This window comes from Haliotis rufescens, unplaced genomic scaffold (assembly GCF_023055435.1).
Source record: "Haliotis rufescens isolate VD_foot unplaced genomic scaffold, xgHalRufe1.0.p SCAF_118, whole genome shotgun sequence".
In the NCBI taxonomy this organism is placed as follows: Eukaryota; Metazoa; Mollusca; class Gastropoda; order Lepetellida; family Haliotidae; genus Haliotis; species Haliotis rufescens.
In genome coordinates, this window is record NW_025963800.1 from 430,882 (window position 1) to 446,686 (window position 15,805).

The following is a 15,805-nucleotide window of genomic DNA, read 5'->3' on the forward strand; positions in this document are numbered from 1 at the left end:
GTGTTCCAGCTACAACATCACTCATGTGTTCCAGTTACAACATCACTCACATGTTCCAGCTACAACATTACTCACATGTTACAGTTACAACATCACTCACGTGTTCCAGTTACAACATCACTCACATGTTCCAGTTACATCACTCACGTGTTCCAGTTACAACATCACTCACGTGTTCCAGTTACATCACTCACGTGTTCCAGTTACAACATCACTCACATGTTCCAGTTACATCACTCACATGTTCCAGTTACATCACTCACGTGTTCCAGTTACAACATCACTCACGTGTTCCAGTTACAACATTACTCACATGTTCCAGTTACAACATCACTCACATGTTCCAGTTACATCACTCACATGTTCCAGTTACAACATCACTCACATGTTCCAGTTACAACATCACTCACATGTTCCAGTTACAACATCACTCACGTGTTCCAGTTACATCACTCACATGTTCCAGTTACAACATCACTCACATGTTCCAGTTACAACATCACTCACATGTTCCAGTTACATCACTCACATGTTCCAGTTACAACATCACTCACATGTTCCAGTTACAACATCACTCACATGTTCCAGTTACAACATCACTCACATGTTCCAGTTACAACATCCCTCACGTGTTCCAGTTACAACATCACTCACATGTTCCAGTTACAACATCACTCACATGTTCCAGTTACAACATCACTCACATGTTCCAGTTACATCACTCACGTGTTCCAGTTACAACATTACTCACATGTTCCAGTTACAACATCACTCACATGTTCCAGTTACAACATCACTCACGTGTTCCAGTTACAACATCACTCACATGTTCCAGTAACAACATCACTCACGTGTTCCAGTTACAACATCACTCACATGTTCCAGTTACATCACTCACGTGTTCCAGTTACAACATTACTCACATGTTCCAGTTACAACATCCCTCATGTGTTCCAGTTACAACATCACTCACGTGTTCCAGTTACAACATCACTCACGTGTTCCAGTTACAACATCACTCACATGTTCCAGTTACAACATTACTCACATGTTACAGTTACAACATCACTCACGTGTTCCAGTTACAACATCACTCACATGTTCCAGTTACAACATCACTCACGTGTTCCAGTTACAACATTACTCACGTGTTCCAGTTACAACATCACTCACGTGTTCCAGTTACAACATCACTCACATGTTCCAGTTACAACATTACTCAAATGTTACAGTTACAACATCACTCACATGTTCCAGTTACAACATCACTCACATGTTCCAGTTACAACATCACTCACGTGTTCCAGTTATAACATCACTCACGTGTTCCAGTTACAACATCACTCACATGTTCCAGTTACAACATCACTCACGTGTTCCAGTTACAACATCACTCACATGTTCCAGTTACAACATTACTCACGTGTTCCAGTTACAACAACACTCACATGTTCCAGTTACAACATCACTCACGTGTTCCAGTTACAACAACACTCACATGTTCCAGTTACAACATCACTCACGTGTTCCAGCTGAAAACATTACTCACGTGTGAAAGTAACATTCAGGCGTGACATCGACATTAATTAGTGTGACATGCAGTGAGAAGACTTACTCCGTGGGCTGAGCGATCAGCCGCATTCCTCTCTGGAAGATATTCGGGAGATCAAACGTCTGAAAAAAAAGTAACTGCATGACAATGTGACCAGATGACCCTAGATGTGACCTACACTTGACCTACATATGACCTAGACTTGACCAACACTTAATCTAGACTTGACCTACACTAAACCTACATTTGACCGACACATGACCTACACTTGGACTCTGTTACATAAAATGATGTTTCTCATTGCAGTTAAGTACCAAACAAAAGACAATATTTTATATAACTGAGAAGCTCCTACTCACTGGGAACCGGGGGTATCTGAGGAGGACATTCTGTGGCCCCGCCTCTGTGGGCAGCACGCAGGTGTATCTTCCATCAGGCAGGTAGTACGAGTCAACCAGACTCCCATTCCTTCTCACCTGCAGCTCGTACTCGTCCTGTGTAAGTGATATAGATGCTAATTACAGGTGTAACCTTCACAGGTGCATTGGGAGTAGAATTACAAATGATGAAATAGCAACTTGTTGTCTGGCTCCGTAGCTGTCAACCACTCGATGGTGGCTCCCTACCTGCCTGTACGTGTCTGTGTGGCTCCCTACAAGTCTGTACTTGTCTGTGTGGCTCCCTACCTGTCTGTGTGGCTCCCTACCTGTCTGTGTGGCTCCCTACAAGTCTGTACCTGTCTGTGTGGCTCCCTACAAGTCTGTACCTGTCTGTGTGGCTCCCTACAAGTCTGTACCTGTCTGTGTGCCTCCCTACCTGTCTGTGTGGCTCCCTACCTGTCTGTGTGGCTCCCTACAAGTCTGTACCTGTCTGTGTGGCTCCCTACCAGTCTGTACCTGTCTGTGTGGCTCCCTACCTGTCTGCGTGGCTCCCTACAAGTCTGTACCTGTCTGTGTGGCTCCCTACAAGTCTGTACCTGTCTGTGTGGCTCCCTACCTGTCTGTGTGGCTCCCTACAAGTCTGTACCTGTCTGCGTGGCTCCGTACAAGTCTGTACCTGTCTGTGTGGCTCATTACAAGTCTGTACCTGTCTGTGTGGCTCCCTACCTGTCTGTGTGGCTCATTACAAGTCTGTACCTGTCTGTGTGGCTCATTACAAGTCTGTACCTGTCTGTGTGGCTCCCTACCTGTCTGTGTGGCTCATTACAAGTCTGTACCTGTCTGCGTGGCTCCGTACAAGTCTGTACCTGTCTGTGTGGCTCATTACAAGTTTGTACCTGTCTGTGTGGCTCCCTACCTGTCTGTGTGGCTCATTACAAGTCTGTACCTGTCTGTGTGGCTCCCTACAAGTCTGTACCTGTCTGTGTGGCTCATTACAAGTCTGTACCTGTCTGTGTGGCTCCCTACCTGTCTGTGTGGCTCCCTACAAGTCTGTACCTGTCTGTGTGGCTCCCTACCTGTCTGTGTGGCTCATTACAAGTCTGTACCTGTCTGTGTGGCTCCCTACAAGTCTGTACCTGTCTGTGTGGCTCCCTACAAGTCTGTACCTGTCCGTGTGGCTCCCTACAAGTCTGTACCTGTCTGTGTGGCTCCCTACAAGTCTTTACCTGTCTGTGTGGCTCATTACAAGTCTGTACCTGTCTGTGTGGCTCATTACAAGTCTGTACCTGTCTGTGTGGCTCCCTACAAGTCTGTACCTGTCTGTGTGGCTCCCTACAAGTCTGTACCTGTCTGTGTGGCTCCCTACAAGTCTGTACCTGTCTGTGTGGCTCATTACAAATCTGTACCTGTCTGTGTGGCTCATTACAAATCTGTACCTGTCTGTGTGGCTCCCTACAAGTCTGTACCTGTCTGTGTGGCTCCCTACAAGTCTGTACCTGTCTGTGTGGCTCATTACAAATCTGTACCTGTCTGTGTGGCTCCCTACAAGTCTGTACCTGTCTGTGTAGCTCCCTACAAGTCTGTACCTGTCTGTGTGGCTCATTACAAGTCTGTACCTGTCTGTGTGGCTCATTACAAGTCTGTACCTGTCTGTGTGGCTCCCTACAAGTCTGTACCTGTCTGTGTGGCTCATTACAAGTCTGTACCTGTCTGTGTGGCTCATTACAAGTCTGTACCTGTCTGTGTGGCTCATTACAAGTCTGTACCTGTCTGTGTGGCTCCCTACAAGTCTGTACCTGTCTGTGTGGCTCCCTACAAGTCTGTACCTGTCTGTGTGGCTCATTACAAATCTGTACCTGTCTGTGTGGCTCCCTACAAGTCTGTACCTGTCTGTGTGGCTCCCTACAAGTCTGTACCTGTCTGTGTGGCTCCCTACAAGTCTGTACCTGTCTGTGTGGCTCATTACAAATCTGTACCTGTCTGTGTGGCTCCCTACAAGTCTGTACCTGTCTGTGTGGCTCATTACAAGTCTGTACCTGTCTGTGTGGCTCCCTACAAGTCTGTACCTGTCTGTGTGGCTCCCTACAAGTCTGTACCTGTCTGTGTGGCTCCCTACAAGTCTGTACCTGTCTGTGTAGCTCCCTACAAGTCTGTACCTGTCTGTGTGGCTCATTACAAGTCTGTACCTGTCTGTGTGGCTCCCTACCTGTCTGTGTGGCTCCCTACAAGTCTGTACCTGTCTGTGTGGCTCCCTACCTGTCTGTGTGGCTCCCTACAAGTCTGTACCTGTCTGTGTGGCTCCCTACAAGTCTGTACCTGTCTGTGTGGCTCCCTACAAGTCTGTACCTGTCTGTGTGACTCCCTACAAGTCTGTACCTATCTGTGTGGCACCCTACCTGTCTGTGTGACTCCCTACAAGTCTTTACCTGTCTGTGTGGCTCCCTACAAGTCTGTACCTGTCTGTGTGGCTCCCTACCTGTCTGTGTGGCTCCCTACAAGTCTGTACCTGTCTGTGTGGCTCCCTACAAGTCTGTACCTGTCTGTGTGGCTCCCTACAAGTCTGTACCTGTCTGTGTGGCTCCCTACATGTCTGTACCTGTCTGTGTGGCTCCCTACAAGTCTGTACCTGTCTGTGTGGCTCCCTACAAGTCTGTACCTGTCTGTGTGGCTCATTACAAGTCTGTACCTGTCAGTGTGACTCCCTACAAGTCTGTACCTGTCTGTGTGGCTCCCTACAAGTCTTTACCTGTCTGTGTGGCTCCCTACAAGTCTTTACCTGTCTGTGTGGCTCCCTACAAGTCTGTACCTGTCTGTGTGGCTCCCTACAAGTCTGTACCTGTCTGTGTGGCTCCCTACAAGTCTGTACCTGTCTGTGTGGCTCCCTACAAGTCTGTACCTGTCTGTGTGGCTCCCTACCAGTCTGTACCTGTCTGTGTGGCTCCCTACAAGTCTGTACCTGTCTGTGTGGCTCCCTACAAGTCTGTACCTGTCTGTGTGGCTCCCTACAAGTCTGTACCTGTCTGGGTGGCTCCCTACAAGTCTGTACCTGTCTGCGTGGCTCCCTACAAGTCTGTACCTATCTGTGTGGCACCCTATCTCTCTGTGTGGCTCCCTACCTGAATGTCTGGCTCCCCTTCTGCTGACCTCTTCAACCTTGTAACATCTGACACTTGGCTTTCTATGACCTTGACCTTTAGCCTGGAATTCGATTAGTTGACCACAGTTACACAAATATACATTGAGAACTAGCACATACATTGGTGTGGGGACGGACAGACACAACTTACATGTGGATGTGAGGACAGAAAAACACAACTTACACATATGGGTGTGGGGCTGACAGACACAACTTACATGTGGGGACTGACAGACATAACTTACATGTGGGGACTGACAGACACAACTTACACATGGGTGTTAGGACGGACAGACACAACTTACACATGGATGTGAGGCAGACTGACACAACTTACACATGGATGTGAGGCAGACAGACACAACTTACATGTGGGGACTGACAGACACAACTTACATGTGGGGACTGACAGACACAACTTACACATGGGTGTGATAGCTCTCGGCTGTGAGGACAGAGTAGATGTCAGCTATCTCTGTCTCTGTGTACATCTTCCCAGAGTCCAAAGCAAACCAGGCAATTGCTACCTTGGTCATTGACGCTGAAACACAGAGGAGCCCACATAGTTTCACTGAACAGAGAGCCAGTCTATGTAATACATAACACACGATCCCCAAAGCAGCAGCTGATTTAGCAGCTCATTATTTTCAAGAACACTTCATTCCTGCATGATTCTATCTAATAATCCCTAATATGTTATCAAACTTCATCAGTGATGCTGATAGAATAAGGAAAACATCTATTGATCATAAATATTATTTTTCTGACACACATTCAACCCACTTAATTATTACTGATAGTGTTTTAGGTAACTCACTCATGTCTGTTCCAGGTTTGTCTATAAGTATGGTGCGAGAGGCGCCTGGATCAAGATGCTGGACCAGATCTATACAGGCCGGAGTGGACTTCACCTGTTAACATTAGACAGTGGTGATTACTGATGAGAATGATGGTGGAAGTCACTGTTGGCATAAAACAGAGGAATAAAGACTTGCAAATTCTACCAGATTTTGAATTCACCAATAATTGGCTTCAAGAACTTACACTCACCACATATCCTACAGGATCTACACTCACCACATAACCTTTACGATCTACACTCACCACATATCCTACAAGATCTACACTCACCACATAACCTTTTGAATCTACACTCACCACATATCCTACAGGATCTATATTTACCACATATCCTACAAGATCTACACTCACCACATATCCCACAAGATCTACACTCACCACATATCCTACAAGATCTACACTCACCACATATCCTACGACATCTACACTCACCACATATCCTACAGGATCTACACTCACCACATATTCTACAGGATCTACACTCACCACACATCCTACAAGATCTACACTCACCACATATCCTACGACATCTACACTCACCACATATCCTACAGGATCTACACTCACCACACATATCCTACAGGATCTACTACAGGATCTACACTCACCACATATCCTACAGGATCTACACTCACCACACATCCTACAAGATCTACACTCACCACATATCCTACAGGATCTACACTCACCACATATCCTACAGGATCTACACTCACCACATATCCTACAGAATCTACACTCACCACATATCCTACAGGATCTACACTCACCACATATCCTACAGGATCTACACTCACCACATATCCTACAAGATCTTTGCTTGGATTATGCAGTATTAGCCATCCTTCCAAATTCTTCTTTTGACGCTGAAGAGGCAACTTCAGCCCAGGACTAAAGTGATGGAAGAAAATAAAAACAGGATTCTTAGTACCTGATTATATATTTATCGTGCAAATTATGTTACTGGCATACATTTCTTTCCAAAAGTAAAACAAAATCAACGCATTTATCAGAGCACCATATCATCTACTCCCAATGAAATGCTGTGCATTGGTGGAGACAGTGAGTTCAAGATGTTTATGAAAATGTATACATAAATGTAACATACGTGAGGTTGCATTTCACCTCTAATTTGGAATAATTTGTTACTTTATCTTAAATTGTACACATTTCGCAAAATGGCACAGAATGGAAGAACTACTTTATCGGCGACAGTGCATGCTGGTCATGACGCTGGTCAACATACCTGATCCACAGGTTGCCGTACTTGTAGGTGTCGAAGGCTGGAGGCAGCACTGGCATCTGAGAACATAAGGTGGGCACTGAAGTACATTGGTACAGGAGGGCACTGTGTTACAACCTGACGTGCTAAGAGAACATAAGTGAGTGAGTGAGTACGGTTTTACGCCACTTTTAGCAATATTCCAGCAATATCACGGCGGGGGACACCATAAATGGGCTTCACACATTGTACCCATGTCAGGAATCGAACCCGGTGTAAGGTGCCAAAATCTACCCCCCCTTCAGAGTATACCCGGGTAGATTCTGGGAGCTCCCAGAATCTACCCCGGGGTAGATTTTGGGGACTTCCCAGAATCTACCCCCCTTTCCCAGAATCTACCCCCAGGGGGTATAATCTGGGAATTCCCAGAATCTACCCCGGGGTATAATCTGGGAGCTCCTCCCAGAATCTACCCCGGGTTATAGCTATAATCTAGGAGCTCCAAGAATCTACTGCAGCCCTGTTTGATTTAAACATTTAAACATTATTTCATGAATGTACGTGAAGTTTTCTTTTGGGGGATGCATCTAACTCAGTCTTGATCTCTCCTGGTCAATTGCTGTAACAACATTAAGTTTACATAAATGCCTATTCAGTACACATCTAATTAGTTTTAAAACATTCATATCCCAGAATCTACCCCCAGGGGATATAATCTTGGAGTTCCCAAAATGGTGTAGATAATACCGGTAATAAATTGTTATCGAATCCAAATATTCAAAATGTTGTTTTATACATGCAAAGAAAAAATAAATATTGTTTAAACTAATAAAAAAATATCTTACAAATCAGGCCCCAGAATCTACCCGGGTATACTTTGAAGGGGGGGTATACTTTCAGACTTTACACCGGGTCTTCGGCTTGACGAGCAAATGCTTTAACCACCAGGCTACCCGACCGCCCCTATGAGAACATGAGCTACGGAAGCTTCTGATGACATACCTCTCCTTCCTTGGGTGGCAGCCATGGGTCCAGGTCCAGCAGACGGACCGCCTCCCCTTTAGAGTGAAGGCCAACACAGGGGAAGAAGCCGCCTGTTGGCACACGCATCTTGGTGCTGGTGTATACCTGAAGCATAGAGATAGGTGACAGCACTGGCACAGTTAGTACATTAAGGTGTTTATCATCTGGGCATAACTATAACACCTACAGTATGCATTTATATACAGGGAGAGAACAAGAGTAACAGCTACAATAAGTGCACTTCCTTAATGATACCATATTGCCTACTTCATTCCCAACCCAACAACAATCTAGCAGTTATCCCACTCAACATGTTCCAACAACAATCAAGCTACCATCCAACCCAACATGTTCCATCAACAATCTAGCTACCATCCAACCCAACATGTTCCAACAACAATCTAGCAGCCATCCAACCCAACATGTTCCAACAACAATCTAGCAGTTATCCCACTCAACATGTTCCAACAACAATCTAGCTACCATCCAACCCAACATGTTCCAACAACAATCAAGCTACCATCCAACCCAACATGTTCCAACAACAATCTAGCTACCATCCAACCCAACATGTTCCAACAACAATCTAGCTACCATCCAACCCAACATGTTCCAACAACAATCTATCAGCCACCTAACCCAACATGTTTCAACAACAATCTAGAGAGCCATCCAAGATGTTTCAACAACAATCTTGCAGATATTTCAGGTGAATAAATTGTGTGGGGCAAGAAAGATAAGGTAAAGATGTGTAGGGCAACATATGTGAGGTGGATATGTTAGGTAGGGCAGAAAAATGTCAAACGGATATGTTTTGTGGGGCAGCTGTGTCCAGTGGATTTGTTTGGGAAGAAAAGATGTCATGTAAACCTATGACCCTTCACTGACCAGTTTATCATTCCTGGAGAAGAAAACCTTCTGCTCATCCCAATCCACTTCACAGGTCATGATGTCTCCTTTATGACACTGCTCAGTCCGTTTCAACGGCCAGCCAGACCCAACAAACACTCTACAATTGGGAAAAGAAATGGATACATCAGCCCCGCAGTGTCATCAATGGGAAATTATAAGAAATAATAGTATTGGTAAAACACAATACAGGTACACACAGACACACATACAGGTACACACAGACACCAGTACAGGTACACACAGACACACATACAGCTACACACAGGCACCAGTACAGATACACACAGACACCAGTACAGCTACACACAGACACATGTACAGCTACACACAGGCACACATACAGGTACACACAGACACCAGTACAGGTACACACAGACACACATACAGGTACACACAGGCACACATACAGGTACACACAGACACCAGTACAGGTACACACAGGCATCAGTACAGGTATACACAGACACCTGTACAGGTAAACACAGGCATCAGTACAGGTACACACAGACACCAGTACAGGTAAACACAGGCATCAGTACAGGTACACACAGATACCAATACAGGTACACACAGGCATCAGTACAGGTACACACAGGCACCAGTACAGGTACACACAGATACCAGGACAGGTAAACACAGGCATCAGTACAGGTACACTCAGGCACCAGTACAGGTACACACAGGCACCAGTACAGGTACACACAGACACCTGTACAGGTACACACAGACACCAGTACAGGTACACACAGACACCAGTACAGGTACACACAGACACCAGTACAGGTACACACAGACAGACCTACAGGTACACACAGACACAAGTACAGGTAAACACAGGCATCAGTACAGGTACACACAGACATCAGTACAGGTACACACAGACACACATACAGGTACACACAGACACCAGTACAGGTACACACAGGCATCAGTACAGGTACACACAGATACCAGGACAGGTAAACACAGACACTAATACAGGTACACACAGACACCAGTACAGGTACACACAGACACCTGTACAGATAAACACAGGCATCAGTACAGATACACACAGATACCAGTACAGGTAAACACAGACACTAATACAGGTACACACAGACACCAGTACAGGTAAACACAGGCACACATACAGGTACACACAGGCATCAGTACAGGTACACACAGATACCAGGACAGGTAAACACAGACACCTGTACAGGTACACACAGACACCAGAACAGGTACACACAGACACCAGTACAGGTACACACAGACACCAGTACAGGTAAACACAAGCATCAGTACAGGTAAACACAGATACCAGTACAGGTATACACAGGCACCAGTACAGGTACACACAGACACAAGTACAGGTACACAAAGACAGAAGTACAGGTACACACAGACACCAGTACAGGTACATACAGGCACCAGTACAGGTACACACAGACACCTGTACAGGTACACACAGACACTAATACAGGTACACACAGACACAAGTACAGGTACACACAGACACAAGTACAGGTACACACAGACACAAGTACAGGTACACACAGACACAAGTACAGGTACACACAGACACCTGTACAGGTGCACACAGACACAGACACAGATGTACACAAATACTAGTTCAGATAGATAGCGACATGGACAAGTAAAGAAACAGCTGTTTGTGAAGCTAGCCTCACCCTCCATCGTCAGCATGGAAGCCAATGGAGGATGGGTCCCAGCCTGGCTGTCGGTTCATGCGATAACGTCGGTGGACCAGTCCAACAGCGATGTAGTCACCCTCACCTTGGTTCATAATCTCTGAAACATGGAAGCTGAAAGTACAATCTTCAGAACTTGCTGTGTAAAAGGTAATCATGAAACACTTGATGTCTTGACTGTGAAATCCTGATGTTTCTTTACTGAATTTACCCATTGTACGGACTGGGCCAATGTTACATACAGAGGGAGAACTTGCTGCTTTATACGGACTGGGCCAATGTTACATACAGAGGGAGAAATTGTTGCACTGTATGGACAAGGCCAATGTTACATACAGAGGGAGAAATCGTTGCACAGTATGGACAAGGCCAATGTTACATACCGAGGGAGAAATCGTTGCACTGTATGGACAAGGCTAATGTTACATACAGAGGGAGAAATTGTTGCACTGTATGGACAAGGCCAATGTTACATACAGAGGGAGAAATCGTTGCACAGTATGGACAAGGCCAATGTTACATACCGAGGGAGAAATCGTTGCACTGTATGGACAAGGCCAATGTTACATACAGAGGGAGAAATTGTTGCACTGTATGGACAAGGCCAATGTTACATACAGAGGGAGAAATCGTTCCACTGTATGGACAAGGCCAATGTTACATACAAAGGGAGAAATCGTTGCACTGTATGGACAAGGCCAATGTTACATACAGAGGGAGAAATCGTTGCACTGTATGGACTGGGCCAATGTTACATACAGAGGGAGAAATCATTGCACTGTATGGACAAGGCCAATGTTACATACAGAGGGAGAAATCGTTGCACTGTATGGACAAGGCCAATGTTACATACCAAGGGAGAACTTGCTGCTTTATACGGACTGGGCCAATGTTACATACAGAGGGAGAAATCGTTGCACTGTATGGACAAGGCCAAAGTTACATACAGAAGGAGAAATCGTTGCACTGTATGGACAAGGCCAATGTTACATACAGAGGGAGAAATCGTTGCACTGTATGGACAAGGCCAATGTTACATACAGAGGGAGAAATCGTTGCACTGTATGGACAAGGCCAATGTTACATACAGAGGGAGAAATCGTTGCACTGTATGGACTGGGCCAAAGTTACATACAGAAGGAGAAATCGTTGCACTGTATGGACAAGGCCAATGTTACATACAGAGGGAGAAATCGTTGCACTGTTTGGACAAGGCCAATGTTACATACAGAGGGAGAAATCGTTGCACTGTATGGACAAGGCCAATGTTACACACAGAGGGAGAAATCGTTGCACTGTATGGACAAGGCCAATGTTACATACAGAGGGAGAAATCGTTGCACTGTATGGACAAGGCCAATGTTACATACAGAGGGAGAAATCGTTGCACTGTATGGACAAGGCCAATGTTACATACAGAGGGAGAAATCGTTGCACTGTATGGACAAGGCCAATGTTACATACAGAGGGAGAAATCGTTGCACTGTATGGACTGGGCCAATGTTACATACAGAGGGAGAACTTGTTGCACTGTATGGACAAGGCCAATGTTACATACAGAGGGAGAAATTGTTGCACTGTATGGACAAGGCCAATGTTACATACCAAGGGAGAACTTGTTGCAATGTACGGACTGGGCCAATATTACATACAGAGGGAGAAATTGTTGCACTGTATGAACAAGGCCAATGTTACATACAAAGGGAGATATTGTTGCAATGTATGGACAAGGCCAATGTTACATACCGAGGGAGAACTTGTTGCATTGTACGGACTGGGCCAATATTACATACAGAGGGAGAAATTGTTGCACTGTATGAACAAGGCCAATGTTACATACCGAGGGAGAACTTGTTGCACTGTATGGGCAAGGCCAATGTTACATACCAAGGGAGAACTTGTTGCACTGTATGGACAAGGCCAATGTTACATACCGAGGGAGAACTTCTTGCACTGTATGGACAAGGCCAATGTTACATACCAAGGGAGAACTTCTTGCACTTTATGGACAAGGCCAATGTTACAAACCGAGGGAGAACTTCTTGCACTGTATGGACAAGGCCAATGTTACATACCGAGGGAGAACTTGTTGCACTGTATGGACAAGGCCAATGTTACATACCAAGGGAGAACTTGTTGCACTGTATGGACAAGGCCAATGTTACAAACCGAGGGAGAACTTCTTGCACTGTATGGACAAGGCCAATGTTACATACCAAGGGAGAACTTCTTGCACTTTATGGACAAGGCCAATGTTACAAACCGAGGGAGAACTTCTTGCACTGTATGGACAAGGCCAATGTTACATACCGAGGGAGAACTTGTTGCACTGTATGGACAAGGCCAATGTTACATACCAAGGGAGAACTTGTTGCACTGTATGGACAAGGCCAATGTTACTTACCAAGGGAGAATTTGTTGCATTCAGAAGTGAGAGGCCGTGCTGCTATAAACTGCGCAACAGGAATTGCTGAAGATGTGGAGTCGTAGCTGGAACACCAAAACACACAATAACAGCTCCCTAGAAACAGAGGCTGAACAACCGGGTAATATGTATTATGACAGATATTGTCAGTTTTCAAAATCCCGGAACACATCACAACCTGACAAAACAATACCCATGTCATGCAACCCACTGGACTGAACTCACCACACAATACCCATGTCATGTGACCTACTGGACTAAACTCACCACACAATACCCATGTCATGTGACCTACTGGACTAAACTCACCACACAATACCCATGTCATGTGACCTACTAGACTAAACTCATCACACAATACCCATGTCATGTGACCTACTGGAATAAACTCAGCACACAATACCAATGTCATGTGACCTACTAGACTAAACTCACCACACAATACCCATGTCATGTGACCTACTGGACTAAACTCACCACACAATACCCATGTCATGTGACCTACTGGACTGAACTCACCACACAATACCCATGTCATGTGACCTACTGGACTGAACTCACCACACAATACCCATGTCATGTGACCAAGTGGACTGAACTCACCACACAATACCCATGTCATGTGACCTACTGGACTGAACTCACCACACAATACCCGTGTCGTGCCAGACGCGGGCCTCGCGGCAGATCAAGGTGTGGTAGACCGGCTTTACCTCCAGGACCTCCTCCTCCTCCACCTCCAGTTCAAGCTGCTGTGCGGAGTTTCTCTGTGTGAAACAAGGACTAGGACCTGACTACACATACAACAGCTAACAAGGACTGGGCGTTAACCTGACTACATGTACAACAGCTAACAAGGACTGGGCGTTAAACTGACTACATGTACAACAGCTAACAAGGACTAGGCGTTAACCTGACTACACATACAACAGCTAACATGGACTGGGCGTTAACCTGACTACACATACAACAGCTAACATGGACTGGGCGTTAACGTGACTACACATACAACAGCTAACATGGACTGGGTGTTAACCTGACTACATGTACAACAGCTAACATGGACTGGGCGTTAACGTGACTACACATACAACAGCTAACAAGGACTGGGCGTTAACCTGACTACATGTACAACAGCTAACATGGACTGGGCGTTAACGTGACTACATGTACAACAGCTAACATGGACTGGGCGTTAACCTGACTACACATACAACAGCTAACATGGACTGGGCGTTAACCTGACTACACATACAACAGCTAACAAGGACTGGGCGTTAACCTGACTACATGTACAACAGCTAACATGGACTGGGCGTTAACGTGACTACATGTACAACAGCTAACATGGACTGGGCGTTAACCTGACTACACATACAACAGCTAACATGGACTGGGCGTTAACGTGACTACACATACAACAGCTAACAAGGACTGGGCGTTAACCTGACTACATGTACAACAGCTAACAAGGACTGGGAGTTAACCTGACTACACATACAACAGCTGACAAGGACTAGGAGTTAACCTGACTACACATACAACAGCTGACAAGGACTGGGAGTTAACCTGACTACATATACAACAGCTAACAAGGACTGGGAGTGAACCTGACTACACATACAACAGCTGACAAGGACTGGGAGTTAACCTGACTACACATACAACAGCTAACAAGGGCTGGGCGTTAACCTGACTACACTTACAACAGCTGACAAGGACTGGGCGATAACCTGACTACACATACAACAGCTAACATGGACTGGGCGTTAACGTGACTACACATACAACAGCTAACAAGGACTGGGCGTTAACCTGACTACATGTACAACAGCTAACAAGGACTGGGAGTTAACCTGACTACACATACAACAGCTGACAAGGACTGGGAGTTAACCTGACTACACATACAACAGCTGACAAGGACTGGGAGTTAACCTGACTACATATACAACAGCTAACAAGGACTGGGAGTGAACCTGACTACACATACAACAGCTGACAAGGACTGGGAGTGAACCTGACTACACATACAACAGCTAACAAGGACTGGGCGTTAACCTGACTACACTTACAACAGCTGACAAGGACTGGGAGTTAACCTGACTACATATACAACAGCTAACAAGGACTGGCAGTTAACCTGACTACACATACAACAGCTGACAAGGACTAGGCGCTAACCTGACTACATATACAACAGCTAACAAGGACTAGGCGTTAACCTGACTACACATACAACAGCTAACATGGACTGGGCGTTAACCTGACTACATGTACAACAGCTAACAAGGACTGGGCGTTAACCTGACTACATGTACAACAGCTAACAAGGACTGGGAGTTAACCTGACTACACATACAACAGCTGACAAGGACTAGGCGCTAACCTGACTACATATACAACAGCTAACAAGGACTAGACGTTAACCTGACTACACATACAACAGCTAACATGGACTGGGCGTTAACGTGACAACACATACAACAGCTAACAAGGACTGGGCGTTAACCTGACTACATGTACAACAGCTAACAAGGACTAGGCGCTAACCTGACTACATGTACAACAGCTAACAAGGACTGGGAGTTAACCTGACT

The 15,805-nt window shown here is 45.6% G+C and overlaps 1 protein-coding gene across 1 annotated transcript in view; it reads right to left on the minus strand.

Moving 5' to 3' along the window:
- The window catches only part of LOC124123864, a 123,667-nt gene that overhangs the window by 47,110 nt on the left and 60,752 nt on the right, over positions 1–15,805 (minus strand). Inside the window, exons 28-39 of the mRNA XM_048393213.1 lie at positions 13,851–13,972; positions 13,185–13,270; positions 10,760–10,880; positions 9,063–9,183; positions 8,154–8,279; positions 7,176–7,231; positions 6,727–6,820; positions 5,886–5,979; positions 5,492–5,609; positions 5,049–5,130; positions 1,912–2,046; positions 1,616–1,674 (exon numbers count right to left, since the gene is read on the minus strand). Coding sequence (XP_048249170.1) covers positions 1,616–1,674; positions 1,912–2,046; positions 5,049–5,130; positions 5,492–5,609; positions 5,886–5,979; positions 6,727–6,820; positions 7,176–7,231; positions 8,154–8,279; positions 9,063–9,183; positions 10,760–10,880; positions 13,185–13,270; positions 13,851–13,972 — 1,214 coding nt within the window. The remainder of the gene's footprint in view (positions 1–1,615; positions 1,675–1,911; positions 2,047–5,048; positions 5,131–5,491; positions 5,610–5,885; positions 5,980–6,726; positions 6,821–7,175; positions 7,232–8,153; positions 8,280–9,062; positions 9,184–10,759; positions 10,881–13,184; positions 13,271–13,850; positions 13,973–15,805) is intronic.